The sequence below is a fragment of the Plecotus auritus genome (genome assembly GCF_963455305.1).
Source record: "Plecotus auritus genome assembly, chromosome: X".
NCBI classification, from domain to species: domain Eukaryota; kingdom Metazoa; phylum Chordata; class Mammalia; order Chiroptera; family Vespertilionidae; genus Plecotus; species Plecotus auritus.
The window spans coordinates 97,306,754-97,324,451 of NC_137784.1; the positions used below are offsets into that span (position 1 = coordinate 97,306,754).

Here is a 17,698-nt window from a genome sequence, read left to right on the forward strand (position 1 = left end):
GGTCCAGAGTCTGGCTTCCTTGTGCTCTGCGCTGTTGTCTTCAAGGTTTGAAACTAATATTATGACCCACTTGCAAACCATTTAAAAGGCCCTAAATATATTAAAGAACAGTAATGATGGTAACTGACTCTATTTATTAAGGAAAGAAACGTATGGAACATTAAATTCCATTGAAGAAGGTTCAAAAATATATATTTTAGAGATGTTCTCACCACAGTGTTTAAGTTATCTGTTTTCTTGCTTAAAGTAGTAATAAACCTATAGTTATGCAGAAAATATGACTTCAGAATTATAGGACCATAGACCTTATAATGATTTTAAAAATGATTTATCATCATCTTGGTCGGTGTTGCTCAGTGGTTAGAGCATCAGTCTGGGCACCAAAGGGTCTTGGATTCAATTCCCTGTCAGGGCACATACGTGGGTTGCAGGTTTGATCCCTGCCCCAGTTGAGGCATGTACAGGAGGCAACCAATTGATGTGTGTGTGTGTGTGTGTGTGTGTGTGTGTGTGTGTGTGTGTGTGTGTCTTTCTCTCTCCCTCCCCTTCCTTCCCTCCCTTCTTCCCTTCCTCCCTCCCTCCTTCCCTCCCTTCCTTCTACTTTCTCTAAAAAAGTCAAAGGAAATATATCCTTGGATGAGGATTAAAAACAACAAAAATATTTATTATGCGTGTTTTCTGATTATCAAAAGTAATATAAAAATCTGTAATATAGAATATTAAAGTATCTCATGCTCACCCCAGAAATTCTCAATATTAATAATTAGGTGTATTCTCCATGGAATTATTTTTCTCACAAAAGTGGGATTATACTGTCCCTATTATTTGTCAACCTGCTTTTTTTCCATTTTGTTCATTAAATTCTACATATTAATGAGATCATATGGTATTTGTCTTTTTCTGACTGGTTTATTTCACTTAGCATAATACTCTCCAGGTCCATTCATGATGTTGTAAAGGTTAAAAGTTCCTTTTTTTTTTTTTTTACAGCTGGGTAGTATTCCATTGTGTAAATGTACCATAGCTTTTTTAATCCACTCATCTACTGATGGGCACTTGGGCTATTTCCACATCTTGGCTATTATAAATAATGCTGCTGTGAACATAGGGGCACATATACTCTTTTTTATTGGTGTTTCAGGATTCTTAGGATATATTCCCAGAAGTGGGATTGCTGGGTCAAAAGAACTTGCTTTTTGTTTTTTAAAAATCTAGTATATAATGGACATCTTTTCATATCAATACCAATAGTACATATATTATAATCTTTCTATCAGCCAGATATGGGGGTTTGGTGCTACAGATACTATAGTTAAGAAGACAATCTTAATCTCTGCCCTCATAGGGCTACCAGTTCAATAGGAGAAACAGACAATGAACATGTAATTACACAGATAAATCTATAATAATTGCTATAAAAGAAATGTAAGGGGTACTATGGGACTATATAATAGGAAAGCCTGTTCTAAAGTGTCAAAGAGAGCTTTTTTGAGAGAGATCTGTTTAGTCTGAGACCTAAAGAAGAGTAGAAATTAGCTAGGGGAGGAGTGTTCTGGGCAGAAATAACCACACATGCAAAGGCTCTGAGGTGACCAAGAGCTCAGTACATTTAAAGAACTGAGGATTGCCTCATTTATTTTACTGCATTCCATTGTAAGGATATACAATCACTTATTTAATCATTCCTCTGTTTGAGAATTCAGTTTAACTCTACTTTTTAACCTATTCTAAACAATGCTGCAGTGAACATCTTTATATATATAGCTTAGCAAGTTTTTAAAATTCTATCCTTAATATCATGAGCTCCCATGAATTGGTAAAAATTAACCTCAAATTTATAAATTGTGTTTTGTTTGTAAATATATGATTTACTTTGTTTTTGTATAATCTTAACTAGAGGCCTGGTGCATGAAATTCGTGCATGGGGGGGTGTCCCTCAGGACAGCCTGCACCCTCTCCTAAACTGGCAGTCGGACATCCCTCTCACAATCCGGGACTGCTGGCTCCTAACCACTCGCCTGCCTGTCAGCCTGATAGCCCCCTAACTGCTCCCCTGGCGGCCTGATTGATGCCTAACTGCTCCCTTGCCGGCCTGATTGACCCCAACTGCCCTCCCCTGCTGGCCCGATCTTCCCCCAACTGCCTTCCCCTGCAGGGCTGAGGGGACTGGGGGACTGAGGCTGGATGCTGCGGGGACTGGGGGACTCCAGCTGGATGAGGCAGGGCTGAAGGGACTGGGCGCCGCCATCTTATGGCTGTGGATGCCGCCATCTTGTGAGGGCATGACAGTCAATTAGCATATTCCCTTTTTATTGGCTGTGGGTGCCACCATCTTGTGAGGGCATGATGGTCAATTAGCATATTCCCTCTTTATTAGATAGGATATATGAAATTTGAGATGTAGCTAATTAAAAAATAAGTCCTATTTATGGAAGCTTGAAATACATACTTACATTACATTGTTTGGGAATACCTTACTGGGAAAGCTCTGTCTAACTGTATTGTATGCAAATACCCAAACTGAAAGAGAAGGGACAAGAGGCCATCTTAAACTACCAAAGCATTCTATTTTGTAAGTAAATACATATTTAATTTCTTTTTCTGGTAAAGTGTGTTTTTCAGGATGGCTCTCTAAGGCAATCTTCTCAGAGCAATTCTCACTGCAGATTTATGGCCTCATCCTGTACCCTCCAAATCAGATTATCTGGAGATGGGGAACAAGTGTCTGTGCTTTAAACACCCCCATATTCACCAACTTATTATAATTCACCATTGAAGACCTATGCTTTAGAGCAGGGGTGGGGAACCCCAGCCCAAGGTCCATACAAGGCCCACAAAATCATTTGGTCTGGCCCTGCTGAGGCATTAAGGGTGAGTTAATTAAATGTTTGATTAAATATAGCAGGCTAATTTTTAAGTTGATAATTTTGTATGGCCCTTGAATGATGTTATAAATATCCAAATGGCCCTTGGCAGAAAAAAAGTCCCCCCTGCCCCCGGTCTAGAGTATACAATCCTATCTAATAAAATGGTAATATGCAAATTAACCATCACTCCGTCACAAAGATGGCGACGCCCATAGCAGCCTGGGTGCTGGACGCTGGTGGCATCGCCCCGGTGACAAGCCCCAGCATCCTGTGCACCCCGGCCTGTAGAGGGAGGGAGGGAGGGCGGGCTTCTGGCCAGAGGCTGGCCGGGGTGCGGGATGCTGGCATCGTTGCAGGCCAGGCTGAGCACCCCCACCTTGTGCACAAATTTTGTGCACCGGGCCTCTACTATTGTATATTGGGAGGAAGTACCCATATTTCTTTTATAGCTATATTGACTTGAATAAACAGGGTGGGCCAAAAGTAGTTTTACACTTGTGAGTACAGGAAACACAAAGTTTATTCTTGTATTATTATTTATTTATTATTATATTGTTTTCCATAAGAACAACTTTAAACCTACTTTTGCCCCACCCTGTATTCTGTGCCACGCCAGCATGGCCAAGGGTGAACCTGAGTGGGGGCGGTGAAGGATTGAGACAAGACGGACAAGAGAACGAAAGCTGGGTCTCGGTGGGATGCTTCCCTCTCTGATGGAGAGCCTCTCTGATGGAGAGCTAGCGACAGCACCACGGACTACAAGCCGTGTCTTTATTTTATAGCCAGATGCCACGAGGCAAAGTAAGGGCGTGGTCAAGATGTTTACAACATTCTCGTGAGTTTTGATCCTACTCAATTACATGCACCTGAACTCTATCAAGCCCACATCACTCAGGCACGTGGGGCCACATGTTCAGACCATAGGTTCAAGCTTACAACTATAGCTGTTGGCTGTAATTGTGCTGGGAGGGCTCTGCCCTCCAAGCTGGGACTTGCATGTGGCCATGAGAGGACTGTGCCCTCATTAGTCCAAGGCTTGAACCTGTCCAAACACTGTAGCCACTCTCCACAGTATTCTATACAAGGGATTTAGGAACTCAAAGACCTATTTATGTAAAAAAAAATAGAGTTTCTTCAAAATAATATGCTTTACTAGTCATAGCTAATGAGATTATCAGTTGGATTATTGAACTTTTATAATTGGCTGAATTAATAAGATATAATTTTGGTGAGGTTTTTTTGTTTGTTTGTTTGTTTTGTAAGGACTCAACTAAAGAAGTTCCTAGGAAAATCAGTGAAGAGAGCAAAGCACCTTGCTGAGGAATATGGTGAACGTGCTGTAAATAAAGTTAAAAGTGTTAGAGATGAAGGTAAGTGAAATAGAACATTTCAACATTTCAAGAATCCGATGTAAATTTGTTATGTAAGGATATTTAGTTTTTATAAACATTTTCAAATTTACGTAAATTTTCTAATTTTGTGCAGATCTTAACTTCCTATGCCCTTCTCATAATTGTACTCATTTGTTTTATATAATAAACACTCTTATTCTGTGCCAGACACTGTTCTAAGCACTTTCACCTGTATTAGCACATTTAATCCTCATCAAAACCCTTTGAGGTAAGTACCACTAGTATCCCCATTTTATAGATGAGAATACTGAAGCACAGAAAAGTTGTGTACCTTGCCTAAGGTCACACAGATAATAAGTTACAGAGTTGGATTTAGACCCAGGCAATCTGGCACTAGACTCCATATATGCTCTTAGGCAATATGCTATTTAGTAATAGACAGATTTTGCTTCTCCATTTAATGAATTTTCTTGGTAAGCAGTGGATATGAAATATAATAATAGTTATATCTACATAGCTAGTGATGGTTTCTGTTGCTTTTCTATTTAGTGTTTCATACTGATCAAGATGATCCTTCATCAAGTGATGATGAAGGAATGCCATACACAAGACCAGTCAAATTCAAAGCAGCGCATGGTTTCAAAGGACCTTATGATTTTGATCAGATAAAAGTGGTACAAGATCTTAGTGGTGAACATATGGTAAGCAACTTTTTTATTTTTCATTATTGATCTGTTTTCATGGAAATACTTTAGCTTTTATAAAGCAGATCTGAAATAATACCAATAAATGTCAGATGACCAGCCCAGCTACCCCCAGGGTTCTTGGGAGAGGGAAATATTATTCTCCTTCCTTATAAAACAGACCCCACGACCTTTTCACTGTTATTCTTTCTTTATATCCCAACACTCAGAACTCTTGTGACAATAGCCAGTGGGGGCTTATGGTTATGTGAAACATGTATGGAAATCCAAGTGGGCCTCAGCCAAGGAGACAGACAGACTTGGGTCTCTTTCCCTCATCCTTTACACATGGTCAACTTGAAATAAAAAGTCCACTCTGGAGTCAAAAAAAAAAAAAAGCAGATCTATTCTTATGTATGTAATTTTGCTATCTTTACTCAAGAAGAATGAATTGATATTAATACAATTTAATACAGAGTCTATCTCTGAATTATTTTTCAAGAAGTACGTTATTGAATTAAATAAACACAAGTCCTATATTATTAAGAAAGCTATATAAAAGTACCAAACTTCCCCTCAGCCCAGCCTGCACCCTCCCCAATCCGGGACCCCTCGGGGGATGTCCTATGGATTGGGCCTAAACCGGCAGTCGGACATTCCTCTCACAATCCAGGATCACTGGCTCCTAACTGCTCACCTGCCTGCCCGCCTGATTGCCCCTAACTGCCCCCCCTGCTGGCCTGGTCACCCCCAACTGCCCCCCTGCCGACCTGGTCGCCCCACACAGCCTGCTGCTCAGTCATTTGGTCATCCCTCACTAACCCCCCTGCTGGCCTGGTCGCCCCACACAGCCTGTTCGGTCGCCCGTTCAGTTGTTTTGGATGTGATGGTCGCTTAGCCTTTTATATATATAGATAATTTACACAACTGTTTCTAAATGTCAATATATTTTGTAGCGCGACAGCTAAAACCCAGAGAGAGGTAGCGGTACAAGTTCTCTATCAGAGTTAAAATGTACCAAAGTAGATATAAAGTACACAAATTATATTGCCTCTGAAAATGCTAGGAATATGGAGAAGGAAGTAATGAGCTCAAAACTAGGTAAATGATACTGTGGGTCCTTGATCAGGGAATGCATATATCTATTTTGATTTTTTACTTCATTTTTATTGTTTATACCATTACAGATGTCTCCATTTCTCCCCCCCCCTTTGCCCATTTTAACGCCCCCCTTCCCTCTGACTATCACCACAGTGTTGTCTGTGTCAATGGGTTATGCATTTATGTTCTTTGACTAATCCCTTCACCTTCTTTCATCAAGGCCCCCTCCCCCCTCCCCTCTGACAGCTATCAGTCTATTCCATGTATGCATGCCTCCCTCTGTTTCTGTTTTGTTCATCAGTTTATTTGGTTCATTAGATTCCACGTATAAGTGAGATCATATATTTGTCTTTCACCAACTGGCTCATTTTACTTAGCATAATAATCTCCAGATCTATTTAGATTTTAAATATAAAGTTTGGCCTAACTGGAAGGAAGCAACCACAAACATATATCAGATGGCAGCCAAATTGGAATTTAAACTTTGATGTTTATAATCTAGATATAAAATATTTGAGTTGATTATAGAAACTTCCTTAAGGCATTTGATGAATTTCCTTCTACTGTATTGACTCATTATTTATAGTTTTAAGTAAAAACTCATAGGTGTAAGCTCCAAGTAACAAATTTATTAACATACTTGAATTTTGTGGAAATGAATGCTATTCCAGTAAATGAGCTGTTGCCTCTAACTTGGATAATCTTTTAGATCTGCATATATATGTGTGTTGTAATAGTAGTTATAACAGTATTTGTTGTAGTAGGTTTTAGCCTTTCCAATTTAAGGGCTTACATTCTTTAACCTCCCCCAGCACACACACGCGCGCGCACACACACACACACACACACACACTCACTTCCCCACTGTTTTCACTATCGGGGAATTCTAGCCATATACTGCAAAACCTTATTTCTTGGGAGAAAAACAGGAGGAAACCACACCATTCCAACATTTCTTCAAATGCCCAATAAAATGAGGGTCACTGCTAAGGTGGGCATATTCTTCCCTCAGCCCTAGTTAGTTGTTAGTGCTATGCTGAAGGCCCTGCCTCCTCCTAACCTATTCCCCCTTATGGTCAGCTAGGAAACTGAGATCCAAAACTAAGATTCATGCTTTACATTGAAGATTTCCAGCCACCTCAGAACTCCCATTTCCATTAATATATAGACATGGTTTGGGATTTTGAAATTGTTAGTTTACATTATGGCAAACTACAACTATATTATCTTGCCTTTCTTCGAAAAGTCCCTCTTTGTGGTATTATAGCACCATTGGACTCTTGGCTTTAAGTGGTGTTAGTAATGTGAGTATCCTATCTAATAAGAGAGTAATATGCAAATTAACCATCACTCCGCTACACCCACAAGCCACGCCCACAAGCCAATCAGGAGCGAATATGCAAATAAACCTAACCAAGATGGCTACCGCCACAGAGAGCAGGAGGGAGGCATGGGTTTCCCCGGCAATGGAGGAAGCCAAGCTTTCCGCCTGCCCTTGCCGGCCTAGGCCTCCACTCAAGGCTACAAAGTTTCAATGATAGAAGATACATAAAACCAAACAGAAATTGCAACAGCCACGGAGCTGGAAAGAGCAGGAGTCTAGGGTTGCCCGCGGCGATGGAGGAAGCCAAGCTTCTGCAGCCCTGGCCGGCCCAGGCCTCCCTTAAGGCTACAAAGTTTCAATTATAGAAGATACATAAATCCCAACAGAAATGGCTGCCGCCACAGAGCAAGCAGAAGGCTTGGCTCCCCTCCAGGCTACAAAGTTTCAATTGTGGAAGATAAATAAACCCCAGATACCAGGGCCTCCGCTTGGGTCACCGGGGGGCGTGGCCAGCCTGCAAACCACCACAGGCCCCTCGCCCAGGCCGCCCCATGCCCCAAGGGAACCCCCACCCTGATCCGGGACACCCTTCAGGGCAAACCAGCTGGCCCCAACCCATGCACCAGGCCTCTATCCTATCTAATAAAAGAGTAATATGCAGATTGACCATCACTCCAACACACAAGATGGCTGCCCCCATGTGGTCAAAGAACCTGCCCCCATTTGGACATAAGATGGCCACCACAAGATGGCCAGCAGGGGAGGGAAGTTGGGAGGGACCAGGTCTCCAAGGGAGGGCAGTTGTGGGCGATTAGGCCAGCAGGGGAGGGCAGTTAGGGGTGACCAAGCCGGCAGAGGAGGGAAGTTGGGGCGACCAGGCCTGCAGGGGAGGGCAGTTGGGGGGGACCAGGCCTGCAGGGGAGGGCAGTTAGGGGTGACCAGGCCTGCAGGGGAGGGCAGTTAGGGGAAAACAGGCTGGCAGGAGAGCAGTTAGGCATCAATCAGGCTGGCAGGGGAGTGGTTAGGGGGTGATCAGGCTGGCAGGCAGAAGCGGTTAGGGGCAATCAGGAAGGCAGGCAGGCGAGTAGTTGGGAGCCAGCAGTCCTGGATTGTGAGAGGGATGTCCGACTGCCCATTTAGGCCCGATCCCACCGGTCGCCTAAATGGGCAGTCGGACATCCCTCGAGGGGTCCCAGATTGGAGAGGGTGCAGGCTGGGCTGAGGTACCCGCCCCCCGTGCACAAATTTCGTGCACTGGGCCTCTAGTTATATATAACTTGGCATGATTTCTTAACGTTTCAATTTTTAAAATAACTTTGAACCTTCCATTGTTTCCATAGGGAGCTGTTTGGACCATGAAATTCTCTCACTGTGGCCGATTACTTGCCTCAGCTGGACAAGACAATGTAGTGAGAATATGGGCTTTAAAAAATGCTTTTGATTATTTCAACAATATGCGAATGAAATACAATACTGAAGGTATTTTTCACTTTTTGTGGGCTTTAAAAAATCCAAAGACACCTGGCATTTTCACATTTTAAGCCTAATAATGCCTTTTTATCTGGCGATCATTTGCAGCAACCACTACTTTCAGCCACAAACCTAAGAGTAAAACAGAAGTCAACAGCAAAAAAAAAAAAAAAAAAAAAAATCTAAACTCAGTGAAAAAAGCTACCATGAAGCTTTTTACTTTCAGGTGTAACTTCATCAACTAATGAGAACAAAGTCTTTTGAGTCATTTGGTTTCCCTTGGCAATTTTCATTTTTATCCAAGGTTAAAGTGAAATTCTGAGTTATCTAGAAGAATTAGAATAATATATACAACCAGTAAATAAAGAATTATTAAGGAAACATATCATAGAAAGTAAATGTGATTTGTCAGTTCATCAAAGGGTATGTGAAAAAAAGTAAAATGGAAAAGAAACCTCAAAACATGAGGTACGTACACAATGATTACAATATTTATGTATCATGGTAAGTTATTAGGAAAAGTATGTGAAGTTGATGTAAATAGGAACTTTGAGTTTTGGGGTTTCTTTTCTTATAATTATTTAACTGCAATAAATTTTCTCCACAAACCCCTTCCTCCCTACACCACCTTCCCATCCCAAAGCTGGAAAACAAGAAGTTAAGGGATGGGAGAAAGGAGAATATAGTGGAAGCAGCAATTTGAAGAACATAGAAATCTAGGAAGATCCACTAAACTGGCAAGCAAGGCCCTGTATACTTTAGGAGCCCTGTGTATATGCCCTCCTTTCTATTCTCTCAATTATGCATTTATGTTATAATACATAATATATAATTGAAGATGATAATGAGTTGACAATATAGTAAATAATGTTTACTATTTATTTCTTTTATTGCCCTGTCTGGAACAAAATGACTATTTTCAGTGGCCCTTCAAACTTACCCCAGCCTAGACCCTTTCTGCCCCTTAATTGTTCATCTTATTGCTTGTTATGATTGACAAGAATGTATTCATTATGAATAATGAGAATTTAACAGTACTTTATTAAATTGGCTGACTATTTCATAAAGATTTTATGTAAAAATAATCAAAACAAATATTTTGGTGCCCAAAGAGTTAATGCTTCGCATGTAGTTTTCTAGAATGTTACATTCTATGACTATTAATTAGGTGTTCCTGTGTCATTATTTCTGATTGTGTGTGTGTGTGTGTGTGCGCGCGCACGCACGCATGCATGTGTATGTCTGTATGTACATGCCTTTTTACAATTATGTTGTTTTTCAGGACGTGTGTCCCCATCACCTTCTCAGGAAAGTCTAAATTCATCAAAATCTGATACAGATACAGGGGTATGCTTGTTATTTTATAGTTCCTATTGTTAAATACTATTATTTGATTTGTTTTCCATAAAGTACCTTATTGTTTTCTTTCACCTTTTTTGTTTTTTAGTACCTTATTTATCAGAAATTACAATTGCATGAAAGCACTTAATTAAAATTAAGATATGTTAGAAGAGTTTCTTCTATTAGAATTGGTAAATAAAAAAGTGTGATGTTCAAAGATTGTCAGACAGTGAATATTAACTCAAGCTACCAAACTACTAATGTAAACTTGAATAAAACAAAATCCCATCCCCTCTAATCCATGTTAGATGTTTTAAGAAATAATAATGGATACTTGAATAAGAGGTAATTAATTTTTCCTCTTGGTTTAATAAATGCTTTATCATAGTTTTAGGTAGTTTCAAATATCTAAAAGATTTTTATTGGTCTCAGTTGGAAGATTAAATATAACCAATTTTAAACCTAAAACATAACATATTATTCTAAGCTGTTCCCTGTGCTTTTTGTGTATTGATCTAGTCAAGTGTAATATAAACAAAGAGAACCTAAAATGTTCACCTGCTCAACAATATTCTCCTGGGGTTTCACTGGCTCTGTAGTATTTGACGTGAATTTTTTCCTACTTTAAGCATACAGTTCTCAGCTTTCAATGGTTCTGTTTTTCCTTGTTCTCTTCCTATATCCCTGCTGTCTCTTCCTCTTCAACCCCTTAAATGTTGCTGTTTCTCAGGGTTCTGTCCTTGGCCATTCTCAATTGACTTATTCACTCACTGCCTCCAATCCTGAACTGGCTTTAGCTCCATAATTCTCATTTCCTTTCAATAGCTTTATGTTTTTAAAACAAGAATTAGATCTTGCCCTAGCAGGTTTGGCTCACTGGATAGAGTGTCAGCCTACAGACTTAAGGGTCCTGGGTTCGATTCCAGTCAAGGGCACATACCTTGGTTGCAGGCTTAGTCCCCAGCCCTGATTGGGACACATTGGGGAGGCAATCAATGTATCTCTCTCACATCGATGTTTCTCTCTCTCTCTCTGTCTCTCCCCCTCCCTTCTACTCTCTCTAAAAATCAATGGAAAAGTATCCTCAGGTGAGGATTAACAGCAACAAAAAAAAGAATTAGATCTTATTGTGCATGCCACCCTTTTCACGTAACAATATACATATATATATATGTTCTTCAAGCACATCAATTAATAGGTCTAAAACAACTCCCTCAACAGATGTTTTCTGAGTGCTTGGTCCCTGTGCCAGACACTACTAATACACTGAGTGGCCAGATTATTATGATCTCTGAACACATAATAATCTGGCCACTCAGTATATATATATTAGAGAGTGCATGGGTGTGGTCCAGCCAGCCTGACCAGGGGGAGGGGACATGGGCGATTGGCCGGCCTGCCTGCCTGCTGGCCGAATTCCTGGTTGAGGGGACAATTTGCATATTAGCCTTTTATTATATAGGATATACACTGAGTGGCCAGATTATTATGTGTTCAGAGATCATAATAATCTGGCCACTCAGTGTAGATTCTGAAAAATCACCCCAGCAGGTTTTGCTCAGTGGATAGAACGTCATCCTGTGGACTGAAGAGTCCCAGGGTTGATTCCAGTCAAGGGCACATAACTGGGTTGCAAGCTCAATCCCCAGCCCTGGTCGGGCACATGCTGAGAGGCAACCAATCGATGTGTCTCTCCCATCAGCGTTTCTCTATCTCTGTCTCTCCCCCTCCCTCACACTCTTTCTAGAAATCAATGAAAAAATATCCTCAGGTGAGAATTAACAAACGGTGGAAAAAAGATTCTGCAAAATCAAATGAGACATATTCAGTGGCCGCAGGGACCTTGCTGATCAGTGAAGTAGATATATCCACAGTTACAGTATTGGATGGTAATGTGCTATAGAAGATACCACACAAGTATAGGAGTTTAGCCTGTGAATCAGGGTGTCAGGACAAACTTCCTGGAGGCTTTGATGTTTGAACTAGGTGTTAACTATATGAGTGAAGGAAGGAAGGAGCATTTCAGAGCAGATAGCAAGTGCGAAGGCATGGAGGCTGAAACAGCATGGCATGTTAAAAATACTTCAAGAAATTCCATGTGGCAGAAGCAAAGGGTACATGTTGAGAGTTGTAGGAGAAGTAGGCAGAATTGCAATTTTAAATGGCCTTTTATGTTAAACCAAGACATTTCAACTGTATCCTGCAAGCTACTGGGGGAGAAAGACACTTTGAGGGGTTTCAATTAGGAGTTTAATTAAAATGTTCAGATTTTTGTTTTAGAAAGAAAATTGTGGTAGCACTATAAAGGATAGATTAGATGGGAGCTGCAATATAGAGACAGGGACACCATTTAAGAGCCTATTAACCCAGGAGAGAAATGGGAACTTCAATTATGATAGATTATGATAGCAGTGGACCTAGAAACCATAAAGATGAGCTGAATTCAAGAGATGTGAAAGAAGTGGGATCTCTAGGACGTGGTGACAACTACCTAGTAAGTGAGTAGCCTGGGATGATTCCTAGGTGTGAGGCTTGTGTAACTGGATAGATGTTAATGGTCATTTGCCAATATATTTTAACTAGAGGCCTGGTGCACAAAATTCGCGCGTGGGTAGGGTCCTTTAGGCCTGGCCAGCGATCAGGGCCAATCGGGGCCTTCTAGCTGCCAGCCAGGGCCTTCCTTCCCCGGCTGCCAGCTGCTGGCCGGGGCCTTCCTTCATTCCATGCCGCCCCCCTAGTGGTCAGCGCACGTCATAGTGAGCCATCGAACTCCTGGTCAAACTCCCGAGGGGACACTTTGCATATTGGCCTTTTATGTAGAGAGATTATCTACACACAACTCTGCTTCTCTCTTTTGAACCTTCTTTAATGGCATCAACATTCATAAGTTATCTTTTTAACTCAGTCAGAAACACTCTATATACACATATCAAAGTAGCTACAAATTCCCATCCACTCTCCCTCCATCTACGTATGCCCATGGAATCTGCCCCCTCATCTCCCATTGCCATTCACATCATCAAGGCCCTTGACACTCATGATACTCATTTAAATGTTTGTTGTGTAGCCTCTGGTCTCTACCCAATTCATTTTCTACACTGCCATGAGTTTTTTGTTTTTTTCAAAATACAGATCTAACTATGCTATTGTGTGGTGTAAAATCTTCTGATGGCTCCTTGTAACCTACAGAGTAAGGTCCTTCCTGATTTTGCCTCATCTTACCTTTTTAACTCAGTTCTAATTCCCTAGTGCCTATGTATCCTATTTGCCTTGCTGGATCTAAGTCTGTCCCTTAACTACTCACTTTTATATCTTTGTCCATGTTGTTTGATTTGCCGGGAATGCCCTTCCTGTCCCCTTTAGTCATAGGGCAAAGCTCTACTCATCCTTCAAGATTCAGCTCAAATATATTACCTCTTTTTGTTTTCCCTGAATCAAGCAGGCAGAATCATTTCTCATTTGTGTTCTAACAGTACATCATATGTACTTTGACATTGATATCATCATGTCTTTCTTGGCAATTTGTATCACTGGCTAGGCTCTGGGCTGATTTAAGGCAAAGAACTGTACTTCACAGATCTTAGTATCCTTGGACCCTAACCCCATGCCTACCTGTGGTAGGCCTGAATCAGTATTGAATTCCTGCTTCTGTGCCTTTATTCCTATTCCCCTTATTTGAATGCCTGCAATCTCTTTTCTTTCTATTCCAAGCTTGCTCATTCTTCAAGGCCTACTTCCTCAAGAAAACCTTTACTGACTAATGTAGTAGAGAAATTTTTAACTAGGGTTTGCTTTTATTAGTTTAATTCGCCATAAAGTTTCCAGTCATTGGTTACTATTAAAAAACAGGGACTATTTGTACTATCTTGTGTTAGGCTTATTTCAAAAATCCTACTTACAGATTTTTAACTTCTTCCATCCAGCCCTCCCCCCTCAAAATCCTATGTAACTCCCAACTTTGTTTAAACATAAGGCCTTTTAAATGAGGAGCATAGTAGTTCTTTAACACAAAATATAATGACCCCCTGGAGTACTAAGGTATTTTTTCCTGGCATAGTTGAGTATCATTTCTGTCTGTTGTTTTCAGGAAAAGATTGTTTGGGGTTTCTTCACTTCTGTCATTCTATCGGGACAGTTTTAAAAAGCACCTATTCTAGTTCATATACCTTTGGAGTTTGGTATCACTTGTTATCTTTGACCTAGTGCTAGCTTCAGTGAGGCACAGTAAGCACAGTTGAGTTTATTTTCCTGATGTGTGTGTGTTCTTTTTTCTCTTTTCTTGTGATAGTGATATGTTATATCTCTTTTGAACTACATTCTCACTTTTGTCTTCTTAGAATCCCTGTAAAATAGAATACCTGAAAGTACCTATTGTATAGTTAAGCCAACAGTGACAGTGACACGCAAAATCACTCACCTCCTCATTGGTCGTGTCAAGGCTAGGATTCTGGCTGTTATGCTCTCTGTTTTGTTTTTTGTTGTTGTTGTTTTAGGTTACTCCTCACCCAAGGATTTTTAAATTGATTTTTAAGGAGAGTAGAAGAGAGAGGGAAAGACAGAGAGAAACATCAATGTGAGAGAAACACATCGATTGGTTGCCTCCTGCACAAGCCATGACCAGGGCCCAGGCTGGAAAGGAGCCTGCAACCAAGGTATGTGTCCTTGACCAGAATCAAACCCAGGACCCTTTGGTCCTCAGGCTGCTGCTCTATCCACTGAGCCAAACAGGCTAGGGCACTCTATTTTAGTTGATTTCCAAAAGTAAATCAGTAAGACAGAAAGGAAGAGTAGCATGCAAAATTTGCTCCATTATGCTAGTGACTTAAAATTTCTTCGTGACAATAGAAGTGTTAAGTATGCTGTTTACCTAAAATTAATGCTTTTTCTTGGGTAAATCTATGTTTGATGGGTTTGATTAGTGGAACATCAGTGTGGGTGTTACAGCATTTAACTTCTGCTTAGAATTTTTGAAAGTAGGTAGTAGGGAAGGAAAAAAAATTCCTCTACCCTCTTAGGTCTGCAGCTGAGATCTACAAAATATCCTGACAAAGGACAGATTAACAGGATAAATGGTATGCATATAGTGGCCTTCATAGAAAAATAGGACAGACCCCCCAAAACAGTTAAACCCAGTGGCTTATATATCATTCATTTTTAAAAGGGCAATAAAAGTCTGTGAAGAAGGAATAGACAAAGAAAAGAGGGGTTTAGGCTTTTAGGGGTGGTAAATTGTGGGAGGCTAATATATTAGAGGAAACTAATTGAAGATAAGAGTTATTTAGTAAAGTCCTGTTTATGAAGACTCAAGCTATTTCCAGAGATAAGATTCATTCTCCCCTTCCTGGTAAATGAGAGGTGAGAACAAGACACCTTCATAAAGGGAATTTTATGCTCTGCTTTCAGGTAGAAAAGGGAAGGGTAGAGACTGTCTTGTTGCCTTCTGCTCAAAGTAATTCTTATGCAAAGAGGGGTATTTTGAGGGGTGACATATTCTGATCCCCTTCAACATCAATGGAATCAAAAACTTGAAGAACGGAGTTAGCTTTAAAGGGATGAGAGATAATTTTTGTGAAATTCTACATATGCAGCATTTTATTTAAAACATGCATTGGTTTAGTTGACAATGTGTTAGGCACTGAAAATATAAAGATGCAGTGGACAGTCCATGCCAAGGACCTACACTGAGTGGCCAGATTATTATGATCTCTGAACGCATAACATAATAATCTGGCCACACTGTGTGTGTGTGTGTGTGTGTGTGTGTGTGTGTGTGTGTGTGTGTGTGTGTATGAGTCCTGGTGCATGAATTCGTGCATGGGTGGGGTCGGGCCAACCTGGCCAGGGGGAGGGGACATGGGCGGTTGGCCGGACTGCCTGCTGGTCGAACTCCTGGTTGAGGGGACAATTTGCATATTAGCCTTTTATTATATAGGATATACACTGAGTGGCCAGATTATTATGCATTCAGAGATCATAATAATCTGGCCACTCAGTGTATATACATGGGGGAAGACAGACATTAACAATAGTCCAAATCAGAATTAAGTTATGTATCATTTTCCCAAGAAAACCACTCCTTTGACAGTGTACTTGATGCCAGTTCATTGTTTAATACCCATACCATCTCCTGAGTTAGACTCTGTGATCACTTTTTACTCTTTTTCCCTCCCTTCAATGTCTGCTCATTTACAACATCCTGCCTGCTTGATCTCAGAAATGTCTTTGGAATCTGGCCATTGCTTTCATTTCCACTGCTATAATCCAGGCTTTATCTCTTACCTGGACCATTAGAGCTTTTTCCCATATTCCAGTCTTTCATCCATAATGCCAGCAAAATTACTTTCCTGTAAAACAAATCTGACCATGTTACTGTCCTGTTTGAGCACTCTTTTTGGCTCTTTTTTTCTGTCTAGATTCAGAATCAAGGCCAAATTCCTTAGCTTGACTCAGCCTTTCAGAGATCAGCCTGACTTCAGCTCTCATTGTTATTTTCCATCCTTCCCTCTCACAAACCTTATGTTCTGAGCTACTCAGTTGTTCATTGTTGCCCCAACAAAAATGTTAGACCCTTTGTGGATTCCATGTATTTACATATGCTATTCCCCTTTGCCTGGTAAATTCATTTCAGACTCAGGTCTCCTTGCTGAAGTGTTCCTTTCTTCACTTAATGCATAATTACTCATATTCTCCCTCATTGTTCCCATTATATTTTGCCCATATTTCTGGTAAAGGCACTTATAATACTATATCAATTTATATAACAACAGCTAACATTTTATGTGTCCTTACTATGTGCCATGTACTTTGCTAAGTGCATTTTGTGTCTTATCTTTTGTAACCTCACAACAGTCCTGATACTGTTGTGAGATAATATTAAGAACTTTGTTTTGTAGATGAAGAAAAGAAGGCTGAGGAGATTTTAAGTAACTCATCAATTTCACACAGTTGATAGATATAGCATCGGAATTAGAACCCAGCTCTGATCAGTCTCTAGAGCTTACTAGTATGCTTTTAACCATTCTGGTGCACTAATTGGCATTTTAAGGTCTGACACTGTGTCTTCATTTAGTCCACAAATATTTATTGAATGTATACTATCTATTAATCACTACTCTCAGAATTAGGGATATAGTAGTGAACAAAAATGACACAAATAGCTGTTCATATGAAGTTTAAATTCTAGTGGTGGCAGATAGAGAAATAAGCAAATTTTATAATATATTGGAGATGGTAAGTTTCATGGAGAAAATAAAGCAGATAAAGTACAGAAGACGGGGGTAAAGAAGGTGGACAAGCAAAGTTTCACCAAGAGGTTGTCATTTGAGCAAAATCTGAAGGAGGTGAGGGAGTAATCATATGGCTGTCTATTGGAGAAGAGCATTCCAGGTAGTGAACAGCAAGTGAAACTCCTATAAGGCAGGAGTTCTGGTGTATTGAAGAAACAGTATTGAGGCTTAGATAGCTGGAGTCAGTGAGTGAGGGGAAGAGTCATAGAAAATGAAGTCACAGAGATGTGGATGGGGCAATCATAGCATGCAGGCCATTGCAAGGACTTTGGCT

The 17,698-nt window shown here is 40.5% G+C and overlaps 1 protein-coding gene across 1 annotated transcript in view; it reads left to right on the forward strand.

The window, feature by feature from the left end:
- WDR44 (WD repeat domain 44) overlaps nucleotides 1-17,698 on the forward strand; it is a 104,158-nt gene that overhangs the window by 63,932 nt on the left and 22,528 nt on the right. Inside the window, exons 9-12 of the mRNA XM_080651920.1 lie at nucleotides 4,131-4,237; nucleotides 4,769-4,920; nucleotides 8,668-8,806; nucleotides 10,080-10,144. Coding sequence (XP_080508046.1) covers nucleotides 4,131-4,237; nucleotides 4,769-4,920; nucleotides 8,668-8,806; nucleotides 10,080-10,144 — 463 coding nt within the window. The remainder of the gene's footprint in view (nucleotides 1-4,130; nucleotides 4,238-4,768; nucleotides 4,921-8,667; nucleotides 8,807-10,079; nucleotides 10,145-17,698) is intronic.